Genomic DNA, 24,435 nt, shown 5'->3' on the forward strand with positions numbered 1-24,435 from the left:
TGGGAGACAGGTACGGGAGAAGGGGATTGTGGGTAAGCTTCCCTGGGGTTCACATCTCCCAGTTGAACGATGTGACTCCAAGGGGGAAGAAAACTTTGCAACACCAGGGTGGGTTGTCTCTGTGTGTGTGAGGCTGTGTATATTTTTTATCATTAATTTTATTATGACCATGATCATTTTTTTTGTTTTTTGTTTTTTTTTGTTTTGTTACACCTTTAATTGATGTAAATTGAAAAATAAATGGAAAATCCAAAATAACAATGCCTTTCGTTTTGTTATTGAGCTGTTGAATAAAACCGGAAATGGTGATTCAAAACCATTCATGCATGTTTATTTGCAATTCTTGAGGTCGGGTAATCCTCAATGTGGAGGCTGTGTGTGTGAGTGACTGTGTGTCACAGTGTGTGTGTGAGTGTGTCTGTGGTTCTGTTTGTGATTAGGTGTTCCTGTAGTTTCATGAAAGACTAAATTAATCAATTCAAATGAAGCGCTGAATAGATTTCCATTGCCTGGGTACGGATGGATGACTCAGTCTAGACTGGCACCAACCAGTCAATCAAAAACATTATGACTAAAATCATGTAGTCCGATCTTAGTCTTTCAATAAGTAACATCCCCAAAAACATTCCAATAGATCTAATTAATATTTACCTCACTTTTTAAGTCAATTAGCAGATGCTATTCCCCTAAGCAGCCTACAGCAGACACCCAATACCTATCACCTGGGTGAACTGTAAATCATAAGGAAAAACACGTAGACACATTGAAGTCTCAAATTAAAAAAAATATTTTATTACAATAGCCAGACTCAATAATTATACTCAAATAACTGCAAGGTGAAATTTAAATACACATGGATGAGCCTTAAGAAATTATGAATTGACCACTGTGTATAAACGGTTTGGCATTGGGCAGGATGAGGCTGTGTGTGTGAGTGTGTGTGTGTGAGTGTGTGTGCGTGGTCAGGAGCAGAGCTCTGTGAACAGGGTGCTGTTGCCGTAGTCCACGAGCCGCTCCTCAGGCTGTGGCATGGCGGGACTCCCGTTAAGACCCAGGTGGGGAACGCCGGCACTCAGGAAATAGAAAGGCACATGGGTGATCCTACCGTTGGACCAACACTGGGGGGGGAGAGACGGAGAGAGGCAGAGAGAGGAAGAGAGAGAGCCTCGGTCACTGACTGTCCATCGGTGTACAACTACAACCAGAACCATCACCTCAATGAGTAGATGAGTGAACAACAACACAACTCCCTTGGGCCCTTACCACAGTGAGCATGGCCCCGTGGGGGAAGTTTGGGCTGAACTGCATCAGTCTGGGCTGGGCCCCCGGCTCTCCCTGGATGAAACCACTGTGGGAAGAGCAGGAGACAGGCGTCAATCAGGGACCGCATGAACCACTCTGCCTGGAAGACACTCGTCGTAGCTCCATATAGGAGTTACAGTATGCAGTATACAGTACAGTAGTACGAGTATTCACACAACCATCATACTGGCACACTCCTGTGGAACATACAAACACATGCATCGGATCAGGTTTAAAACACGGCTTTTAAAAAGGAGTCAAAGCTAGTCACCATGGCAGGAGCTCAAAAATGGGATCATTTCTGGTCTTGAACACCGCTATCATAGCAGGCCGGGCTGCTGCTCCAGAATCCCCTGAGAAGAGACACGAAATGACATCCGTTAGAGTGGCAGCCGTCTATTCTCCCAACATCAAAGGGAACAGCTGCGTGTCAGAGTGAATGAACGAGGAGTAAAAAGAGGAGTAAAAGAGTGACCTTTGAGCAGTACTGCGAGCCTCTCTCCTCTCGGGTCCCAGGCCAGCAGCTGGACCTCACCGCCGACACTGGTGGACAGATGAACCGTGTATAGAGTGTGTGAATCGTATCATGGTGAGATGGGGCGATACGGAGTCAGTTGCAGGGGTAGCCGTGTCCGTGATCTTAGTCACGGTCTCATAATAGATCAGGCGACGGATGATGTGGCATCGGAGCCTCTCTTACATGATGTCACCTGCGGGCGTTGTGAAGGTCGTCTCTGATAGGTCGGCCACGATCGCCGCTGCCTTTGATCCCTTCATAGTTCCTGAGGGTTGAACGAAAATAGGTCACTAGTTGTGTGGTCAACATGGAATAGGAATTTGGAATGTGTGTGTTTTATGTTTGATATACTGTATATATTTGATACAATATGTAATAGATGATTCAACCCTTGTAAAATAAAATCTAAATATTGAATTCAATCTCGTGGGGACATCGTTGCTGAAACCAAAATGTAAATTGCATAATTGCAAATTGCAAAATAACATTGAATTCTATACATTAAAATCTAAATAATAGGAAATGGCATACCAAAAAGGGGACCTTAAAGGTGACATATTACCACCAGGTGCTAGTGTGATTAGCCGTTACAACCTGACATCACAAGCAGGCGTTTCCACCTAGATGTGTGGATAGATAAGCAACGTTTGCTACGGTCCACTGGGTAGGCTGGTAGACTGATCTATCCGGCACACATCTAGGCGCCTAACGCCTAATCACACTCACACCTGGTGGTATAATGTCACCTTTAAGTATAGTGGCCCCATATAATAGCCCTAAAGGAGTGTGTGCTGACCTGTCGTGTCGCTGAAGGTCAGGGAGTAGATGAGGGCCTCCCCCTGGATGGTGAAGAGCAGGCGGCTGCCGTCAGGACTCCAGCAGCCGGACTAACGGGAGGACATACACACACACACGGTTAGGACGCACTCCTTACCGCCAGGACGAGATGCTGCTGAGAGCCTCACAGATAAGACTTAATAAGACGCACCTCACAGCGGCCCTTGAGACAGGGCCAGCGCTCACACGTCCACATCCTGGTCTCCCAGACCCTGAAACACAATAACAGACTTTGCATTCATGATATGATATACATACATTGACTGGAATGCGAGATAGTAATATACTACATCCTTTTGTAACAAGTAGTCAATTAACAATCAAACACCAGAAGCAAACAATCAAAACATTCTCTGTTTATGGCTTGAAAGATTATCCAAACAATTAGTTTCTTTTTATTCTTCCTCACGCACATTCTGAAATGAGGTGCGTTTTATTGGCATAAGTTTTCATGGGCTAAAGTAATGGTCACACCAAAAGCGAAGCAACATTTGAATAATGTGAAAATTACATTTAAAACAAATTAAAACAATTAAAGAAATTGTTTTTGTAATTTGGTGTGAATGCAACTTTAAGACAGCAAATGCAAGACATCACTTTGGGTTGGGTGACTTTTGACGGCCATTCAATTAATCAATAGGAGACCTACATCGTTGCTACATGTATGCATGTTACAAGCCCTATAGCTGTTGCATCTCGATTATAAGACTTGATGACAGCAAATACTGGATACAGACCAAAAATGTGTGCAAAGATATTTCAGTAATTTAGACAAAGAGCTCCAGACAGATTAGGGCAGCCTCATGAACACCCTGCCGCTGTCTACACAACACTACAAGCGCTGACCTGAAGAGGGGAGCGGGCGTGGCGGCCAGGACGTGGCTGCCGTCGGGCGACCAGGACAGGAAGGACACCCCTCCCCCGCCCACACGCTGGAGGGGCACGCTGCTTTCCGCCGCTACGTCCCACACCTCACACACACACACACACACACACAAACACGCACATAAGACGGCAAGAAGCCAACACAGGGATTACAGATACAAATACTGGGTTTGTTCCAAATATTTTTCCTACGTCCTCCACTGCATACAGAGCGGTCCTAGAAGAACCTTTGAGGGGGGATGGTTCTTCTCACCATAACTTGAAGAGTTAGTTTCCTGTTCTGTTGTGGAGATATTCTACTGAACAGAAACTGATTCACGCAAGTAGACGAAGATAGCAGAAGGAGATGGTATTTCTGCAGTGGTCTACATGTGATCATTTTAAATGTTTAAACACACTTTTTGCTGTTTGCTGCCCGAGTTTGTATTTGCTTTAAAAGCCAATGACAGGCTTACTGATCCAGCAACATGATGGGTCAAAACAAATATGAAGCGAATCCCAGATGTGAGCTTGCCTTCAGATTTTAGATTAGTATCTTAAGTCAGACCATAATATCTCTAGTTCTTCCTGTGCAGGATACACTGATGTATCCTTGACCCGAAGCAGCTTCAAAGGCCGCTTGAGGCTGCTTCTCCAGCTAACTACACTTTAGAATGACTATTGGAACGCACCCATTGTGTCACGGATGAGAATGCTAACTAGGTACCATCATGGACGTGTCCACGGGGGAGGCCGACACCAGGAGGGACCCGCTGGGAGACCAGGCGATGGAGGTGACCGGGGAGTGGCCCGGGTGAGACAGAACCTGGGCACAGCCAGAGGACGGCCTGGGGGGATGTCCAGAGGGAGGGGAGAGTTTTTATTGTTGGCTAGTCACTGTTTTGACAACAAAGATCAATTGTATAATCATACAATAAAATATTTTTTAGATATGATGACCTCGCATGCAGTTTAAATGCATTCAGATGGGCAATACAGTCAAGATTATATAAGGGATAATGTACTACAATTAAATTAAAAAAAACATATAACTAAGACTACACAAGACCAAAACATAAAAAGTGTTAAAAAAAAAGTGCAATGTTCCCTTCGCAGTGATGACGTCCAGCGTAAACAGAGCAATCTAAATATTTGCACATTTCCACCAAAATGTCAAAAGTGTGTATGGAACCTAAATGACGACGTTGAACCGCTCCCTTTTTTAAAGCGGGGCAGCAGAGCAGAGTGGTCCAGCATTGTAGAGCTACGCGGCCCGCTAACGTCATCGGGAGGCCCTGTGGGTGTACCTGATGGACAGCGAGCAGGGGTCCACGTGCCAGACCAGCAGGCAGGTCTGACAGGCCACGGCCAGCGCAGACGCGCACAGCGGCTTCCACTGCACACACGCCACGCTCCTCTGCAGCCGGTGCTTCAGGGTGGGGGGTGTGGCACTGGGGGGGAGAGAGAGAGAGATAGAGAGAGCAGGAGAGAGAGAACACCGTACCGTGATGCAGGAGATCGACCCAGATAGGGTGGTACTGCTGCCCTGATACACAAACTGTGGGGATCAGATTGCAGGGAATGACATGCACAAATTATAAATGCTGCTGAGGGGGGACTAGGAGTCTCAAATTTCCCTCAAGGACGGACGTGTCTACCCAGTTACAAAGACACTAATCTTACTCGCCACTGTTAGGATAAAATGCTATTATCAGGATTACACTGGCTTGATCTATTCTAGATCTGTTCTATAGCTCAGTATCGTTCTCTAAAGTGCGAGAGCTGCTGCTGGTCTGCGTTTTGGAATCCTCAAGCTTGTTATCCGAGCATACTAAGCAGGCCTGTGTGACGGCCGTCTGCACAAAGGTTGCATTACCTCTTGGGATTGAAGATCTTGATCGAATCGTCCAATAGGGCCACAGCAAACTTTTCTGTATGAGGATGCCAGGCAAAGGCTCGCACTGCACAGTCTGACCTGGTAAAACATGGAGCAGAAGAATCCTATTTATAAAAGCATTAACTGAACAATGCTGTAATAAATGGGATGGCATATTTTTTATGTTTACAAACCTAACTTTAAGCACAACATAAGTTATTGCCAAGTCCTAGTGAATGGTTTTGCATTAAACACATTGAAAGGTTTTACATAGAACATTTATATGGAAGGACTATTATTAATACTGCAAAAAAAATCTGCACAAAAAAGGTTAAAACGTACCAGTTCAGCACCTGGGAGAACTCTGCAATCATGTTCTCACTGCTCAACTAAGTAGAAACACAAAAAAGGCTGAGACCAAATTTTCCTAACCCTCTTTTTTTTAACAAAATCACCAAAGAAGCACCGCTGGTATTTATCCTAGGACTCCAAACAGACGATTCAACAAAACAAAACAATGCCATGCATCGTGAGCAATGTGCATCTCACGAATTTGGAAAATGTGTGAGATGTGTGTGAGATGTGTGAGATGTGTGAGTGTGTGTGTGTGTGTGTGTGTGTGTGTGTGTAAACAACAACAACCACCACCACCCAGCCTACTGAAGGCGTTACCTTGAGGTGGGGGAACAGGGCACCATGGAGGGACGAGACCCTCCGGAGCAGAGCCAGGACGCAGCCCGAACTCACAGAGAGCCACTTCGGTGCTGGAAAGACCCCAAAACAAAATAAAAGTCTGACACTGACATATATCTGATCAGATAACACAATAAAAGTCCCATAATACTAATATTTTATCCATCACACTTGGCTGAAAGCCTCAAGTTAAGTGCTTCTTGTGGCTATTAGAGTCAAGCTATTTATTTAGATCAGTTTCATTGAAGTAAAGTATCCATGAATCACTTTGATACAGGTAACCTCAGTCAGTTAAATATCATAATAGTTAATGTCACACCCTTGACTCCATGTCATTACAGTAGGACTGGTGGGTGGGAGGATGGATGTCTACAAGCAGAAGGACAGCAGCGTCACCTACCTTCTGTGCTTGAGTTGACGATTTCTTCTAGAAGCCCGGTGAGCCCTGCCTCCCTCCTGTCAACCACAAAGTTAAAGAGCAAACCCCCAAATCACTGTTTCAGCTGAAAACCGATCTGTTTAGGTCTCACAAATTGTTTTTGTCACACATTTCTGTGTGGAAAGTTGTAAAACAGCGGAAATTCTCTGTAAAATACAAGAAGTCTGCTACTAAAAATAGATTTCGATGGTGGGAGTTTTGCACAGGCTGCACACGCTGTGTGTGTGTGTGCGTGCGCGTACGTGTGCGTGTGCGTGTGCGTGTGTTACCATGACGTGGCACTCCTGATCCACAGCGTCTCAGAGTGCTGCAGGAAGGCCGCCTTGCTGCTGTTCTCCGTACGACTGTGTGGCTTCAGCGACTCCCGGGGAAAGTAAAGACTCAAGGGACCATAGTCCTACAGAAAATACAAACCACAAACACAGACGTCAAGAACGAGATATGGGTTTTGATTTTGAATATCGGTGAGGGAAATGACATAATAGGTTTGTGTCAGTAGCAATAAAAATAGTAATGATTCCCACAATAACAATGGGTATCCTCCACAGATTATTATACTAGCTAGCTCCAGTGTACTGTACAGCGTCACACTTGTGAGGATGAATTAAATGTTAGTCAAGCTCTCTTCAACAAAAGGCCATTAACTAATTATTCAAATGTTTCATAATAAAACTCACATGATTGCAGAACGTGAATTGACTGGTCTATGCTTATTGCCCATGTACACAGTGCGTTTACAAGCTAGAGACACATTGACAATCCCACAACAGCAAAGAATAATATAAGAAGGTTTTTCTCGGACCTGTTTTTGACAGCTCTCCGTGGACACCAGCTCGTTGTTGGTCTCGCAGAGAGTGATCTTTCCAGGGGACAGCGGAGGGGGGAAGAACGCCAAGGAGCACATGATCTCTGTGTTGACAGCTCACCGCTGCATCTGCTACTACTGGTAGCACCTGCAAGAGATCACAGTGGTCCCACAAGTGTTTGGATCCAACAACACGCTGACGTGTTGGATCTGTAAACCCTGTAACGATGTGCAGTGACCATACACATAGTGCTGTCCACAATGCATGGATAACACAACCACAACAGTATCAATGACCCACCAGACGTGAGCGCTACCTTGCTGGCTAACTAGCAATGTTTTCGCTCAGGCTCCAGTGGCATTTTGTTATGTTATTCATCATGTATTATCTGGAGGAACATAATGAGCATCCTGTTTTTAACAGCTTAGTAAAAGTTGAAGGCTTCTATATGAAGTCAATCCATAGAGAGTAAATCCATTGGTAAACCACTTACTATCCCGCCGAATACAGCGCAACACTACCGGAACCGGGGAGGTACAAACACTGCGCGGCTCACAAAGCCGTTGTGGAAACTGCTGTCCTCTTCAGGATAAAAAATTAATAACATTCATACTTCAACCGCGCAGACAGAAAAATAAATACAATCTTTATTCCGGAACATTATCTCGTTTTTGTCCCCAATAAAACAAATGCCTCATAGATGGACAATTATAACTCATAATATTTTTGGACATTACAAAGACTGTCATTCATTTATTTATAAATGTATTTATTATTTACTATTTTTTTTGTGTTTGGGGATTTTTATTTATTTATTTATCTCGCTGCAATATACGACCGTGATATGTTAGTGGCAAAACAACAAGAAAAGAGCGAGACTCGCGCCCCCTGGTGGCCCGCAGGCTGCCGCTCCGTGACGTCAATTCAGCACTCTGAAGGAGACAGCTCCCTCCCCCCACCCCGCGCGTCTCCCCTTCCATGGGTCCCCGGTTATTGATAACACAATTTGCCCGCTGGGATTCGTTCTGATAACGTGAACGCGTGGTTTGTGAGTCGAGTGGACCAAACAAGAGACTACCTGCGCCGACAAAACAACGACTTATTCATAATTTCTGCAAGTAAGGTCCTGCAAACCGGAACACACCCCTTCACTTGACAACGCGACATCAACCAAGGCAAAAAGGTATGGGAATGTCATCCTATCAATGAATGCTGGTTAAATAAGAAATTGGGCACTGTGTGACGTTCAAGCATGATGCCTTCCCTTCATGCGGTACACACTGTCCACAATGCACCAATGAATCGCCGTTGCCAAACGCAAATCAGCGTCGATTATTGTTGTAGAAAATGATACATGTGCAGTAGAGAGATAGCCCATGTTACGAGATATTTGTGTTGATGCCAACATTCAGTAAAATCTACAGGCGCTGCGGCAGTTTTACTGTGTACGGACTGTAGTGGGATTTGGGCTTCAATTCATGCACGTCGGCTATGATGCTACTGAGTGTCATCATCATCGCATCCTTGGTTATTTAAAGATTGATCTTCCTGCGTTTATGTGCAGTGCTCCTTCCCACGGGCCTGGCGTTATTTTCCATTTCACGCTTCCAGTCCACAGCCGTTGCCGTTCTCCTCACGCGGTGGTGGTGCAGTACACGAGCCCGTGTAGACTATGTGACTATGTACATGTGCTTTCTGTCTTTCTCTCCTACCTCTCTCTTTTTTTTGCTCTTCTCTCGCATAGGAGCGCTTGTCACACACTTACACACACACACACACACACACACACACACACACACACACTTACACACACACACACACACACACACACACACACACACACACACACACACACACCCACACGCACACGCACGCACACACACACACACACACACGCAGGCACGCACCCCCCCCCCCCCCCCCCCCCACACACACACACACACACACACCACACGCGCGCGCACACACGGATACACACATACACACACATACACACACGTGACACGTACACACACAGATGCACACATACACACGTTGAAAAGGTTATGCAATTTTTCCAAAGTCTTTAGATGAACATTGCTCACGATGCATGGCATGTTTGTTTTGTCGAATCGTCTGTTTGGAGTCCTAGGACAAATACCAGCGATGCTTCTTCGGTGATATTGTTAAACAAAAGAGGGTTGTAAAAGGCACCCCCTCGTAGACAATTTCATTCATAAAAACCTCGTCTCGTGTCAGTGCGATGGCCTCATGTCCCCAGATCTTTTGGTTCGTATTGACACGAATCTGACGGCAGCAGTTCAACCTGCTGGGTCTTTTTGGCGTATGATGGGATGCCAAAAAGTACACAACAACATGTATAAAACATGCAATCTTTTATTGTAAGCCTTAGTGTTGCCCAGGGTCGCAGTGCTACTGTGGGAGCTGTCCGGTGCCGAGAGCAGACGGGAGAATTGAAGCAGTAGTACTACGGCCTCGACAGAGGCTTGCATGAAAATATAAATCAGTCTCCTCAGATTCTGCTGCAGACGGACTTTGGACCTGTTCTAACGCATCTCATTTCCGCACATCTCCTCCTCAAGGTTGACCCTCCTCCTCCTTTCCTCCGTTGACCTCCCATCCAGCCCTAACCTATCGGAGGTGGGGGACCCCCTGATGAGTGGGACCTGTATCCATGAGACCCGCGCCCCCTCCCCTTCCCTCTCAGGCTTCAGCACCCCCATCTCAGAGTCCCCCTACCGCCGCATCGATGCCGAGACCCCTGCCTGCACCCCGGAGACGGACCTGACCCCTACGCAGTGTGTCCTCCGCAATGTGCTCTCCATCGACACGGGCGGGCAGGTGGTGCCCGGGGGGGGCCCCCACACCTGTGGCTGCAGCCCCACCCCCAGCGAGGGCCCCTCGGGGCGCTTCGACAACGGCGTGCTGAAGCTGCACGAACACGAGGCCTGTCAGTGCGGGGGCGGCGGCGGCGGCGGTGGGGGAGGGGCGGAGGCGGGGCTTAGCTCGGAGGCCGGGGCCGTCCGTGGTCAGTCGGATAACATCCGGCTCCAGCCGGGGAGCGGAGGTTTTTTGGAGGGACTGTTTGGTTGCCTGAAGCCCGTCTGGACCATGATCGGGAAGGCCTACTCCACAGAGCACAAGCATCACCAGGAAGGTACGTGGAGCGGGAATAACACGGGTTCCACCTCACTGCTCTCAAACGATCCGCCGCAAACAGCAGATCACACACACACACACACACACGTGTTTAGTGACGACCCCGTCTGGTGTCTCGGGGCTCTGATCACACACCGATGCAGTGCCAAGAAACAGAACTTCAAGATCAGGCCGGTACATCATTTCCAGCGTTAAACTGTCAAAGTTAATCGTAGACACTGGAGATTGATCACTGAGTTGGCCCCTCAGCCCGGGGTGAGTTGGGTTCTTGACCGGGGGCCTCTATTGTTTTTGTCGTTCTTCTCATCCGTCTACCTGCCCCCATGGCCATCGTCGCAAATCACTGCCTCAGGACGACACACTGCTCACTGACAACACTCCCTTCAGCTACTAGTGTGGCCATATGTGCGTCTGCCTGCGCCCGCCAGCTGGGGACTTGAGCCCATCAGAGGACTTGGTGAAGAAGTGGTCTACTGAAAGCGTCTCTTTCATTCTGCCAAGCTTATCTCGTTAATTACCGTCCATCTTCCCTCATGCGCTTGCGTTGTCTCCCGACGACGACAAAGACAAACGATGCACGGAGCACACTATGGGAAGTGTGTGTGTGTGTGTGTGTGTGTGTGTGTGTGTGTGTTTAGGTGGGGGGGGGGGGTTTGTGTGTGTGATTGTGTTTGTTTGTGTCTTTGTATGTGTGTGTGTGCGTCGTGCAAATAGTGGCAGGCATCAGGTTTATCACAATTATCCATCCAACTAATGCTCAGAGTGCAGAACATAGTGGATGAACGGAGAAGTTTGAGACGTTCCTGCTCATGTCCCATGCTGTGACACGTAGTTGATTATAGTCAGTAAACCTCTAAATGCATACATTACAATAGCAAAGGCTGTTTTTTAATAATGATTCTCCTGTGGCTGGAATTTTGCATGAAATCCTGAAGATGGAAACCCGGCTTTGAAGATATAATGAAGGTCAGCTTTTCATTGTGTGAGAGTTTACACAATGAAAGGTTTTCGTCATGGACCCTCAAACCAACGCTGGTAACCAACGACGGTTCTCTCTCCGTGACTTCCAGAATCCTGGGAGGTTCCGTTCGAGGAGATCTCGGAGCTCCAGTGGGTGGGCAGCGGGGCCCAAGGAGCCGTCTTCCTCGGGAAGTACCACGGAGACGACGTTGCCGTGAAGAAAGTGAGGGACATCAAAGAGACCGAGATCAAACACCTGCGAAAGCTCAAGCACCCCAACATCATCACCTTCAAGTAAGGAGCTAAAGAAAGCCGCTCTCTGGAATCCTGTTTCCACACGGCTGTGTTTAAAGGGCATCAGCGTAGGACTTTGATTCAATGGTGGGATGGGCCTTTAGCTTGACCTTATCTCAGACCGAGCAGTCCCACTATGTTATAGCAGAGCTTCTGGGGGAAGACGGCACAGAGCCTGGGCCGGAAACCAGAAACTGCTAGGGGCGCAGAGACGCCTTGTTTCCTGTTCTGTTACAGAGATATATGCTCCTGAAGAAAACCAATTTGCACCAGCTGATGAAGCTGTCAAAAGGGGATTTTAAAAAGTGTATTGCTACAGTGGTCAGTCTACACTACCAGTGTTGATTTGAGACCCTTACAGTCTTCTTAACGGTTTACTACTTCCAATTTTGTGTTGACCAATAACACTCTTACAGATCCCAGCCTCAAGCAATATGATTGGTTGAAAAAAATACAAAGCAAAAGAACATGAAACCATGATTCGCCCAGATATGAGTTTGGTTGCCATCAGCTTTGCCAAAAGATTACGTTCGATGTTCTTTTAAAGTCTGGTTTGTGAGACTGAGCTTGACTTCACCTGTCAGCTAACCCCTGTGATTGGTCCCTTGCGTAGGGGGGTGTGCACTCAGGCCCCGTGCTACTGCATCCTGATGGAGTACTGCGCCCAGGGCCAGCTCTACGAGGTGCTGCGGGCCGGCCGCAAGATCACCCCGTCCCTCCTGGTGGACTGGGCCATGGGCATCGCCGGGGGCATGAACTACCTCCATCTCCATAAAATCATCCACCGAGACCTCAAGTCCCCCAAGTATGTCACACCCCACGTTCACACCCACACCGCAACGTGAGCAAAGTGTTAGCAGGGCGTGATCCACGCACATCCAGTTCACAACGACTCTGTCTCCACTTCCGTTGTTCATTAAAACACATGCTGTATCTGTCTGTATCTGTGTTCACTATTGAAGTCTATGATCAGTACTCACTTTACCTCGTTGAAACAGATTTACTCGACTCTAAATGAGATTGAGAGTCGAATGAACAAGATACATTTTCTTGTTCAACCATTTCCAATACATTTGATAACCATGTTTGTTGAGATGGATTTGCCAACTCACTCTGGGTGGATCATCACATCAGTCATTCATACATGTGGGTGATGCATACCGAGCGTAGCAGAACTGAAATACGCATGCTTTGAATGAAGCTATGGGAAATACGCTCCAGTTGACGTTGATAAATAGAGAAGACTTGTGAAAAAAGACAAGGAGCCGCGAATCATGAAGGCCTTGAAATGGCCAACTCACAGAGCAGATGTGACTTAAAACATTGATTAACATGTCAATCAATATGAAGCGTATGCCACAATGCTAACGCTAAGCGTACGTGATGGTTTTGGTGTGAACAAGGCGATGGGTAATAAGGTTATATCATCAGTCCAATCAGACACTAGACAATGTAAGCTCCCACAGTGCAGTCCCATCATCCTGGTTTCCACGATGGGACATCATCACAGTACCGGGTCCGGTTGTTCCTGTTCTTCCTTTCAGCATGCTGATTACCCACGACGACCTGGTGAAGATCTCTGACTTTGGCACCTCCAGGGAGCTGAGTGAGAAGAGCACCAAGATGTCCTTCGCTGGCACCGTAGCCTGGATGGCTCCTGAGGTCATTCGAAATGAGCCAGTGTCCGAAAAGGTCGACATCTGGTAAGTCTGAGAAAGCTCTCTAATGTCTGATGCACAAACATTGATGTCTGTGTAATGTCTATACATTTTTTTTAGGGTTTATATATATATTTATAGATAGATACATATATCTATATATATATCTATACATATAGATATATATAGAGGGAGAGAGAGAGTGTGTGTGAGAGAGAGAGAGAGAGAGAGAGAGAGTGTATTACATGTACGGTCATTGCTTGATGTTGTGTCCTGGAAGCTTTTCCTGAGTGTTTCCTAAAGTGCTACATCAATACAATAATGACTTTTGATCTTCCAGGTCCTTCGGAGTGGTATTATGGGAGATGCTAACCGGGGAGATTCCATACAAGGATGTGGACTCCTCGGCTATCATCTGGGGCATTGGGAACAACAGCCTGCAGCTGCCCATACCGGACAGCTGCCCGGACGGCTTCAAGATCCTGCTCCGGCAGTGCTGGTGTGTGAGACGTCCTGTGAACTGTGATACTGAAGACAAGGCTGGGATAAAGTGTGAGGAGGGGGATGAAACAAGCCATCCTCAGAGGGACAGATCAAGCAGAGGAGCTATTGTATAGAATAGTTATAATATAAACACAGTTCTGATTCCAGGTGCTCTGCAACAAGGCAACCCCATCTATAGGATCATCCGTTTGTTGAATTGACAGGTTAGTTGTAAACTCACACACACTTCCGACTTTGCAGGAACATTAAGCCAAGGAATCGGCCGTCTTTCCGGCAGATTCTCCTGCACCTGGACATTGCGTCCGCTGATATCCTCTCCACCCCGCAGGAAACCTACTTCAAGTCTCAGGTACGAAGAAATCAGATTCACAATGCTTAAACCAATCAGACGAGTTGTATTATAGAACAAGTCCTCCCATCTCATCCCATCCATTGGATTACAATAAATGTGGTCCACCTCACAGGCCGAGTGGCGGGAAGAGGTTAAACAGCATTTTGAGAAGATCAAATCTGAGGGCACTTGTATCCACCGGCTGGACGAGGAGTTGGTCAACCGACGCAGGGAGGAGTTGAGGTATGCATTTGTAAAGTGAACCCACTCTCATGGAAATATTGTGTGGTTACTGCTGGCTTACTGCAGGAAACCACACCTTACTACATCCAGCCCATAATAGGGCATCACTTTAGAGTGAATGTTTATTACTGCACTAGCCAATGTTAATTAAGGTACCCTTATGTTAAGTGTTACCCATGCTGGTAACAGTACCAGTTTCTATTACTGAAGGGCTACCGTGTCCTATTTCTCCATGCTGCTCTTGTTATTGAACCTCGTGGCTAAAAGAAGTTGCCGGAGAGTGCCATTCTTTCATGAAGAGCTTTTCAGGCGGAAAGCGTGGCGTCCACAGCAGGGACTGATCCCCGTCTGTTTGTGTGTGCTCCTCAGGCACGCGCTGGACATTCGTGAGCACTACGAGAGGAAGCTAGAGAAAGCCAACAACCTCTACGTGGAGCTCAACGCCGTCATGCTTCAGCTGGAGCTCAAAGAGAAAGAGCTGCAGAGGTATGAGCGAGTCCACCAATCACACGGTCTGTGTAGCTGGGCCTGGCAATATGTTCACTGGCAAAATATCACTGTACTGCCTGATGAATATATCGTTGGGATTGTTGGGACTTTGTTCCAAAAATACTCCTACAACTAAGTTCCATTGCCTTGTACTGTATTCAATTTTACTGTATTCCAAAATGTGTTGATGCATCGAAAGCTAACTGCAGCATGAAAACATTTGAGAGAAGATTCCATCCAAATAATTCTGCAGCCAGAAAATGAATGCATAAATGACATAAATCATTGTGCAATCCCCAGGAGAGAGCAGTCTTTGGACAAGAAGTTCCCCGGTCTGTTCAAGCACAGCTCCAGACAAAGCAGCTCCACCAACTCCATGGACAAGCTCATCAAGAAGAGAAATGTTCCACAGAAACTCCCCTCAGGAAAGAGGTGGGAAGGCTCACCTCACGGGTCATTGGGCATAAAGAATAGTGTCATAATTTAATCGGTTTTGACAAGGATGGCTATGAGCATGGTAATACATGTTCCTACGTTATGTTCACCCTATTTTCTCCGTCCGCATCCTCAGGCCGGACATCCTGAAGTCGGAGGTGATCATTCCCAAACTGGACTCCTCTGTGATGCAGGTGACCGTCCCGTCCTGCCCCACCCGGAGCTCCACCTCCCCCAGCCGCTCCCGCAGGGTGAAGACCCGCCACCGCAAGCCCGGCAAGGGCAGCAGCGGAGACCTGGCCGGCCTCAAGGCCACCCAGTCCGCCCCCCACGGGGGTGTGACGGCCCAGGACGGCCCGGGCTCCGCTCCGGACCCCGCCAAGCACCTCCTGGACCCCAGCGCCGCCCTGCGGGGCGTCGGCCACGACCAGCCGCAGAGGCAGCTCTCCTCGTCCAGCCCCGACCTCATCTGCTCCACGCTGGAGGGCGGCGGCAGCGGCGGCGGCGGCGGTGGCGGCGGCCGGGGCAAGGGGGGTCCCGCGGCGGGCGGGCTGGAGCGAGGGGGGAGCGTCAGCGCCTCGGCGGTGTTGGGGGGCTCAGAGTCGGGGGGCGCCGGCGGCCTGGAGGACCTCACGGAGACGCCGCCGCGCAGCGACACGCCCAGCGAGGACGCGGCGTCCTTCCCGTTCTCCAGCAGCCCGGACTCGCCGTGCGGCCGGGGGGTGGCGGCGGCGGCGAGGAGGGCGTCGCTGGGCATCCCGCGCCTGCCCCACGACGGGGAGGAGAAGGACGAGGGGGCCGGCGGCGTCAGGATGCCCCGGGGGGCTTCGGGGGGCGTCGGCGGTCAGCACCTCACCCCCTCGGCCATCCTCTACAGGGCGGCCATATCGCGCAAACAGGTAGCGCCGCCGGAACCGCGAGCGCCGGCCGTTCCGGGCGCCGTGTCCCCCCCTTTTGCAAGGCTCTGTCGCAGCGCCACAACATTCTCCTCATTTACTTGTTTTCTGTCTCCCGACTACAGAGGCGTGGGGTGTCATCGGAGGAGGAGGAGGGTGAGGTTGACAGCGAGGTTGAGTTGCCACGGAGACGGTGAGTTTTTCCGTCTCCCACTGAGACGCACTTCCCCTGAAATCTCTGCAGTTCACTTTTTCTCCGTGCCGTTGCTATTTGCGGTGACCGGATGACATAATGCCTCGGTGGCACGGCGGCGAGCGCGGTGACGCATGTTTGCTTTGTCCGCGTTTGCTTCTGACGCCAGTCCTCGTCAGACGTTGTTGTCGTCGTTGTTGTTTTTTTTCGGATCTCCCTAGACGCCCCACCAGCATCACCAAGTGCCCGTCGGTGTCCACCTTCAGCTCGGAGAACCTGTCGGTGTCGGACGGCGAGGAGGGCCACACCACGGACCACTCCCACAGCGGCACGCCCGACGTGGTCAGCACCAACACGGACGACAAGCTGGACGACCGCAGCGACGACCTGCTCTCCCAGGAGTCGGAGATCCCCGCCGACAACACCGAGCCCACGCAGGCGTCCGACGGCCTCTCGGAACGGGACGGCGCCCCCGGCCGGGCCAGGGCGCGGGCGGAGCCCGGGCAGACCTCCACCGAGGTAAAGCACCGCGTCCCTACGGCTTCACCTCACTGAGTGCCATTTAGACCCACCACTTCAGCTCCCCCTGTGATGTCCTCCCTCTCTCTCTCCCTCTCTCTCCCTCTCTCTCTCTCTCTCCCTCTCTCCCTCTCTCTCCCTCTCTCTCTCTCTCGCTCTCTCTCCCTCCCTCCCTCCCTCCCTCTCCTCAGATGCGCTCCCTGTGTGACGACTCGGACTGTGACAGTGCGGAGCTGGATCAGTCAGGCAGCGGAGAGCCCAGTCGCCCGCCCAGCGCCGGGCCCCGGGCGTCGCCGTGCCAACCGTCGGCGGCCCAGCAGGGCCCCCCCCCGGCCCCCCACGCGGGCCCGTCGTAGATCAGCAGGAGGCACACCGGGCGTCAACCTAATCTACCTTACAGCTGAACAGCTTCCACCACCAGTGTCCACCAGTCTGTCAGTCTGTAGCGCGTCACCGTGGTCACGAACGGGGGGGCGGGGGGGCAGGCTTCATTTAGGACACTACTTCATTAGCGTGTGGCATGTCGTCATACAGCTGGTTTAGGTGTTTAGCGAGTTTGTCATTGGGTATAGCGATAAAAAGATGGCATCGTTGTATGTGTCATGAATAGATGTCAGATCGTTTGGCAGCTTGTGACATCAGGTAAATTACTCTTTTTTTTTTTTTGGTGTGTTTATTAAAGGTTTTTCAGAGTTTAGGCAGATAATGACCCAGATACCTTCAGCAGCTGTTCCATGTGTGCAGAAAAAAACAACAAAAAAACAGATGCACTCACAAATTATAAAGTCCATGTCTTTTCGGCACCCCAACGCCCTCTGTGGGAGAGTCTTGGCATTCCATACATCTGTGTTAAATACTAATAATGTAAATATTAATTACATACCACACATGACAAATCTAAATTTATTTTAAGTGTAAAATAGAATTTAAGACTAAATGTTATGCAGCCCTATGAACAAATGCATGACTACATGTTAATAATTTATGATGTGTCTGTTTTATATTTTGTGAGAGAGTTTACACTTTTTTAAATAGTTGAATTACTTTATCTTTTTGGTTAATGAATATTTTTTTGGGCACTTACAAAATAATGTCAAACCGAATGAAAATATTATCTAACAGGAAATAATGTACTTTTTTCCTGAGTTTGAAATACAATTTGCTTTTGGGGAGGATTTGTATGATTATGAGGATTATCTATTGTTTAAATTTACTGAAGGGAAGTCTGATTATTCCAATGTAATGTCAATCCCATTGATGCCGTTTTTTGGTCAAGATTTTTAAATAACGGTTGATAGCATTTGGTGTTTCAGCGAAGCAGGAGTAAAATTGAATGCTTTTAAGGTGCTGCATGCGTTTTCTCAGTACAATGACTTTTGGCTTCTGACTGGACCTGAATACTCAACAAATGCTACCAACTGTCATGGTCTTGACAACCAAAGACACTGGGGCAGATATTATGACTTAGGATTGTTTAAGAGTCATAGTTGACTAAATCATGTAGGCCTTAGAAGCTGAACTATCCCTTTACACTTCCCAATTACAGCAGAGAATAAGAATTTTGAAAAACACTGCTCCCTAGTGGTACTAGTAAAAATGTCAATAAAATAAAAGCAAATATCCTTGGATTAATTTAGATGTATCCTTTTTATACAACATTGCACATTGTACCGGTGACATATTAACTATAACAAAATATGAATAAATAATGTATTGGTAAAAATGTGTTTGTTTACAATGCATTGTTCTGTTCTGGATCCAGCATTGGGAGTGGAATGCATTATACTGTAAAACAAGATCAAATCCCATTTTGAATGCCCAAAATACTCTAATTGCATTGCCCTTGCCCACTAGTGAATTGTGGTTATGCAAGGCAGATATTTTCAATGTAATAAAAAGAGGCAGATGCACAACAATAGCATGTCACATTTTTATTTCTGTTTAAGCTCTTCAAACAATTCAATTGCACCCAAATCTACATCAGTTTGAGAAATCTCACAAAGAAAGGGTTTCTTCATCCTGCAAAGAATAAAAAAACTTTAAAATCCGACCCAGGCATAAAGGATAGCAAGAAACTAGTGTTACTTTTAAGAATCTTCTCGCATTTCTTAATTTAATACCTCAGCGTGATACTTATATCAAGACCTACGTGTCTCATGTCTTTCCCAGCCCCCCCTTGCAGCAGTCCCCAGCCCTGCAGTTAAAAAAAATATTTTCTCTATTTAAAACAAACATTTTTTCAATGTTATTATAATCCTCATTATCTTATTAATTTCAGAGAAAAGAAAAATATTTTTGCACACCTCAGGTCTGGCCCCCTTGCAGGAGACATACGGTGAACCTGACCCATCATAATCCGATACACAACAATGTTTTGTTAAAAGACCTGATTGAGAAACAAAATGGATGGAAATACAGGAATGACAAAGTTCTCAGCTTAGTTATGCAGCTTAGTATGCTCCATTACGCTGCTACCTTTAAATAAATAAAATAAAAAGTAGGATTATAGCAACAACCTTCACACAAATGGTTTCCATACATCTTCAAGTGTACTTAAAAATTATATCCACATAACATTACCAACCATGACCCATTCAGGAAGTATAGCTTTAGATAACAGTGGCAGCTAGCAAGGGATTATAATAAAGAGTGGTGTATTAAATAAAAAATAAATAGGTTTTTAAATCAGGGGAGAGAACAGTCAAATCTAGGATCGTCTTTTTTTTTATTTTTACATTTTCTAAGAAAAATCTGACATAAAAAACACGCATTTATGTCTTTTCAGATTTTTCCAAAAACGTTTCCGCTATATCAACAAGGTCTTACGGAAAAATACAGTAGAATAAGAGGGAAAAAAAACAATAAACAGAAGAAAATGTTTTTAAAAACTAGGCAAAAGAGGGAATTTAAAAACAATAAATAAATAAAATATCATTACATCAATGATATAATTACAGCTGAGTAGGTGTGGAACCAAAAGAAAGGAGAGTTCAGAGTACTTAGTTTTTGCATTAAATCCAGTAAGGGAGATCTTGGTAAAAAAGTAGTGGGGGGGTAACATAAGGTGCAAATGAAGAACCTCCTCGTCAGTTGGCTGCCAGTCCCGTCGCTTCAGAAGACAGCCTAGGAACAACAGCAAAAAATATATTTTCACCAACGTGTTAAGCATGCCAGAAACTACCATCAACGTTTAACTGCTACAATCGTTTGTTTCACAGCTTAAGTGCATTGTTTTTCAATTAGAATTATTGACTGGTCATAAAAGTATCGTAAATATCTAACAATTACAACAACATTTGGGATTGACGGCTTAAAAGCCACCTACAGTGAAGTGTATTCCTGGTGAGGTGTTCCTAGCCTACGGTTGCTTACCGGGCATTGATCAGGTACTCTGCCAGACTGATGCTGGCGGGGGACCCAGTTATAGTGACCTGGCGGTCAGTGGACCCTTCCACTGGGTTGGCAATCTTGATCTGAGCACCGGACATCTGACGGATCTCATTGATCTTCGATCCCTGGCGGCCAATAATGCAGCCAATCAGCTATAATTAGGAAGAGGAAAAACAGCACAGAGTGAGTCCGAGTCAGGTTTCCAGGGTTACAAAAGCAGTACAGTGGTCAAAAGGTGATGGTGACGAGTTGAGTGTCGCCGTTGGCCGTTGACAGTGGATTCTCCACCTTGAACGATCAGAGTTCAAACATTTTCAATGATGACCTGGTTGCCGCTGACCTTCCAATCAGACAACAGCTTTGTTTGATGCCGTAAAACCAACAAAATCTAAAGACCTGCTTTCTTCAAGCCTTCATGTTTTAAGAGTTAAAAGCACTGAACAGTCGTGTGTGATATTCCCACAACCCAACCTAGGGTCCAGTGCTTTGCTGGAGGCGCATCATGTGCCATGTGGTCACCGCAGCAACAGAAAGTGAGTCGCTGAGACGGTCCTTCAAACTTACATCATTTGGAATGGTCAGCTCGTGAGAGCCAGTTTGTGCAGAAGCATCCATCCCAGCTGCAGAGGACAAACACACAGGGTGAGAATATGTTCATTTCCCGAGACCATTGAGAATGAACAAGCTGTGACAGAGTTCAGTCTGACCACCTACCCTGGAAGCCCTGGTTGTTAGGGGCGATGGGAAAGGGGCTCTGTTGCATGGCTAGCTGGTGTAGTTTGGTGAGCTGAAGAAATATAAAATGTTTACTATACATCTCCAAATGCTTAACACATGCATTGCACACAGTACAATAGAACAATAAATTACATTGAAACAGAATACCAAACATTACTATTGGCAATGACTCAAGCAAGACGCAATATACCAATCAAGACAAGAGCAATTTTTAAATTAAATTTGAATATATTGTGCTGAATGTTTCAGTTCAACATTACATACAAATAAGCAAGCGCATTGCATAGTACATGCACTTATGCATTATACATTCAATATTAATAAGGATGAAAACAGAACCTTTTATGGAAAGACAAGACAGGCATTCGATTAATAAAAGGAAAACTGAAAGATTCTATATCTGATGGAATGTAAATGGAGTTATTGGTGGGTAAAACAGGAGGTCACAGGGATGAAGCTAAAAACTGTCATTTCTACCCCAACCACGCCCAAATAAGAAAATTAATGGGATCACTTACAGAGGGACCTTCACTTACATCAGGCTGTGGAATGGCATGCTGTCCTTGGACAGCGTAAGCCTGCAAGACAAGAAGCAGTACAATGAGGACCTACTTTGAAGCAGCCACTATCCACCACTTCAAGGGCAGACACAAAACACTCAAAACAAGCCAAACACGTGCTACGACTTTAAAAAAAGGCAAAGCCTCTGCCTAATAAAAACAAAAGAAATAGCTTTATAGAGTCCCACCTTCCACCTTACAGTGGAGCCTAATATGGTGAAAAAAACAACCATCCAGAGATATGAACTGCTTACCTGACCACCTGAGAAGATGACAGGAGAGCCTGAGGGTTTGGGCCTGTAAGGGATGGTCACTCCCTTCGGTGGAGACTAGGGAAACACAAACCACCACCATCAGTTGCTGTCCAACCCCGACATACACAGAGACCACCCCGGTACCCTGACCCCAGAGCGAGGAGGTAAGTAAAAGGCCCACCTCAAGCATGACAACGCAGATCTGCTTGACACACTCGATGATGGATTGTGGGATCCCTGCAATGGTGATGGCACGCTCCGTTGAGTTTGGCAGCATGTCTCCTGCTACCTGTACCTGAGCTCCTGTTGACTGGGAGAGGCATAACAATACGTCAACACCACACTCAGGTGTACTACATTGACTTTTCTTTTGGAATTTTGTGATTGCGTCCGACAAATGTTTCATAACTTGTGGCGTCATTTCCCCGCCACTTGCGGTGCCCGTTTCCCGTAAGCGTTGAGCAACAAACCTCTCTGATCTCCTTGATCTTGCAGCCCCCCTTGCCGATCAGCGAGCCACACTGACTGGCGGGGACAACGATGCGCAGAGTGACCGGGGGCTTGCTGGTGGCCGTGCTGTTAGTCATCGAGCTGCTGATGTCCTGGACACACACACACACACACACGCAAGTATATCATTACATATAGCCATTGAATTGAATTGATTATAACAGCATTACACGTTGCATTTGTTATTATGATGTGTGCAGAACCGTCCACACCTCTTCCAGCTTCTCGATAATCATGGAGAACGCTTTGAAGATGGCGGTGGTGGGTCCAGCCAGAGTGATGATCCTCTCTGGACAGTTTCCTTCTGAGATGTTGATTCTGGCACCACTCTACAGACCACCCAAAAAATGTAATAAACAATGACTTATTGCGATATACATATTCAACCTATATTATCATGCATAAAGTGTAAAAATATCCAACTGACTGCATCCTTCATGCAGTGAGTTAGTCTACAGTGAGTACTTGCCTCCTCTCTCATCTTCTTTACAGACTCTCCTTTCTGTAGAATAATGTCAAATAAAAGTCAGTGAGCATTTTTTAAAAGAAAGGACAAGTCAAGTAGTGAGTGAAGATGTTTCCCAATGTTGACATAAAGGACCTACCTTGCCAATGATGCTTCCAACCTCCTACAAAAAACAAACCATTGCATTAGTCTAGTAATACAGCCACTATGAATGAGTACAACGAGTCAATCAAATATATTGAAGAGCAACAAGGCAGTGATGCTCATCCAAACAAGCTCAAGCTTACAGGTACAAAACTCACCTTTCCATGCATCAGAAGCCTGATAGTTAAGGTCACATTCAGCCCTCCTTCAACAACACCAGAGTCCATAACAGCGGTAGATATCAACGTTTAGGCTTGCAAAGAAAAATAATCTTTGGTCGTAGAATCTGTAAAGAAAATAAAATAAAATAAACAGAAAACAGACAGATTGAGATCTCTTTTATAAAATGTGTATTACACATTTAAAATTAAATAATTGAGCATGCTTAATTAAAAACCATGCCTGTATGGTTCAGAATTCTGCGTGCACTCATTAATATTTAGTAAACGTCGACTTCATAGACTCGATCAGATCTGCATCTTCCATGCTACGGTTAGCTTAGCAGAGAGCCCATCACACCGTGGAAAGCATCAAGAACGCTCACAGCTACTGGACGCTATCGATGTAAACCCTGGTATAAAACTCATAATGAACTGCGAGATTGGATCACACATCTTCTACGCACTGGAATAAGCAATTCGGCAATTCTGTGTCGAGGTGGGATCGCTGGGAGTAATCCTACCGATCGTGGGAGTCCGAAGCTAAACAAGTAGCCTAGCTCACCTACACTGATACGATCCAACACCAGCTCCTTCCCAGAGCCATGCATGCACCGCACCCTTCACGTTTAACTTGGTCAAATTCTGCACTAATGTCGCTCACAAGGGAAGGAATACCGATTCCCCTGATGGTTTATCCACACATTGCCTGCTTGCGTGAGCCTTGCATGGCTCAGGAAATAGCCGCATCCATTCAATCTGCGGCCTTAACAATCAAGCAAAGCGAACCATTATTAACCCACTCTTTCACTGCAAATAAAAAGGCCCATTCATGAATGCTTACCCGATCGGGCCGTCGAAGTGCGGTTTGGGGGAGGGTAGGGTGGCAAGGGTGGAAGGGGAGAGGTTCGGGAGGGAGTTTTAAAAGGATTCGGGGAAAAGGGAAGAGAAACTGCGGCTCGGTCAGACTCCACTCTTCTGCTCTGCACAAAAGACAAAATTGATTCAACTTTCACCTTTCAACCTCAACCTATCCCTTGCTTCCTCATGATTGGCCCCGCCCACTAGCGTGTCCTCAAATCGCGTGGTTTTCACACTCCCGCATCCATCACGTCATCGTTTAAAAATACTACTGTGTTTTGCTTTAGTTCCTTCCCGAAGGCTTTTTTCATATATCGTTTTCTAGGACATAGAACCAAC

At 46.8% G+C, this 24,435-nt stretch overlaps 3 protein-coding genes across 6 annotated transcripts; 1 reads left to right on the plus strand and 2 right to left on the minus strand.

The window, feature by feature from the left end:
- Positions 1–791: 791 nt before the first annotated feature.
- On the minus strand, positions 792–7,856 carry aaas (achalasia, adrenocortical insufficiency, alacrimia). 3 transcript variants are annotated; one of them, XM_084479549.1, is made up of 17 exons: positions 7,828–7,856; positions 7,331–7,481; positions 6,798–6,925; positions 6,490–6,545; positions 6,069–6,160; positions 5,739–5,785; positions 5,397–5,495; positions 4,828–4,971; positions 4,248–4,368; positions 3,503–3,627; positions 2,808–2,868; positions 2,616–2,706; positions 2,003–2,084; positions 1,778–1,845; positions 1,574–1,655; positions 1,264–1,348; positions 792–1,118 (listed from the first exon to the last, which is right to left on the minus strand). In XM_084479549.1, exons 2-17 carry the CDS (start codon positions 7,430–7,432, stop codon positions 963–965), a joined length of 1,539 nt encoding a protein of 512 aa, XP_084335675.1. In that variant the 5' UTR covers positions 7,433–7,481; positions 7,828–7,856; the 3' UTR covers positions 792–962. The 3 variants fall into 3 exon arrangements, with proteins under 3 accessions (XP_084335675.1, XP_084335677.1, XP_084335676.1); XM_084479551.1 differs by lacking the exon at positions 7,828–7,856 and adding an exon at positions 7,651–7,816; XM_084479550.1 differs by lacking the exon at positions 7,828–7,856 and adding an exon at positions 7,635–7,816.
- A 2,133-nt stretch (positions 7,857–9,989) lies between these two features.
- map3k12 (mitogen-activated protein kinase kinase kinase 12) lies at positions 9,990–17,371 on the plus strand (the record flags this gene model as incomplete). The annotated part of the gene is made up of 13 exons (XM_084479859.1): positions 9,990–10,491; positions 11,564–11,747; positions 12,361–12,552; positions 13,292–13,450; positions 13,746–13,904; positions 14,150–14,258; positions 14,374–14,483; positions 14,853–14,969; positions 15,273–15,404; positions 15,544–16,306; positions 16,429–16,496; positions 16,718–17,015; positions 17,207–17,371. 13 exons carry the CDS (start codon positions 9,990–9,992, stop codon positions 17,369–17,371), a joined length of 2,958 nt encoding a protein of 985 aa, XP_084335985.1.
- A 1,560-nt stretch (positions 17,372–18,931) lies between these two features.
- pcbp2 (poly(rC) binding protein 2) lies at positions 18,932–24,222 on the minus strand. Of its 2 annotated transcripts, none has more exons than XM_084480286.1 (13): positions 24,080–24,222; positions 23,236–23,363; positions 23,073–23,096; positions 22,937–22,969; positions 22,680–22,796; positions 22,428–22,559; positions 22,139–22,267; positions 21,958–22,032; positions 21,680–21,721; positions 21,120–21,192; positions 20,970–21,025; positions 20,388–20,557; positions 18,932–20,138 (listed from the first exon to the last, which is right to left on the minus strand). In XM_084480286.1, exons 2-13 carry the CDS (start codon positions 23,302–23,304, stop codon positions 20,102–20,104), a joined length of 957 nt encoding a protein of 318 aa, XP_084336412.1. In that variant the 5' UTR covers positions 23,305–23,363; positions 24,080–24,222; the 3' UTR covers positions 18,932–20,101. The 2 variants fall into 2 exon arrangements, with proteins under 2 accessions (XP_084336412.1, XP_084336411.1); XM_084480285.1 differs by having other exon boundaries at positions 21,662–21,721.
- Between the last annotated feature and the right edge of the window lie 213 nt (positions 24,223–24,435).

This window comes from Micromesistius poutassou (assembly GCF_964030765.1).
Source record: "Micromesistius poutassou genome assembly, chromosome: 15".
NCBI classification, from domain to species: domain Eukaryota; kingdom Metazoa; phylum Chordata; class Actinopteri; order Gadiformes; family Gadidae; genus Micromesistius; species Micromesistius poutassou.

Coding starts and splice junctions, on each gene's coding strand:
- aaas (XM_084479549.1), bottom strand. CDS start 7,432: ATGTGCTCCTTGGCGTTCTTCCCCCCTCCGCTGTCCCCTGGAAAGATC. Junction 4,972..5,396: donor AAGATCTTCAATCCCAAGAG/GTAATGCAACCT, acceptor TCTCCCCCCCAG/TGCCACACCCCCCACCCTGA. Junction 2,707..2,807: donor GTCTCAAGGGCCGCTGTGAG/GTGCGTCTTATT, acceptor TCCTCCCGTTAG/TCCGGCTGCTGGAGTCCTGA.
- pcbp2 (XM_084480285.1), bottom strand. CDS start 23,304: ATGGACTCTGGTGTTGTTGAAGGAGGGCTGAATGTGACCTTAACTATC. Junction 22,560..22,679: donor TTATCGAGAAGCTGGAAGAG/GTGTGGACGGTT, acceptor GTGTGTGTCCAG/GACATCAGCAGCTCGATGAC. Junction 20,558..20,969: donor AGCTGACCATTCCAAATGAT/GTAAGTTTGAAG, acceptor TCCTAATTATAG/CTGATTGGCTGCATTATTGG.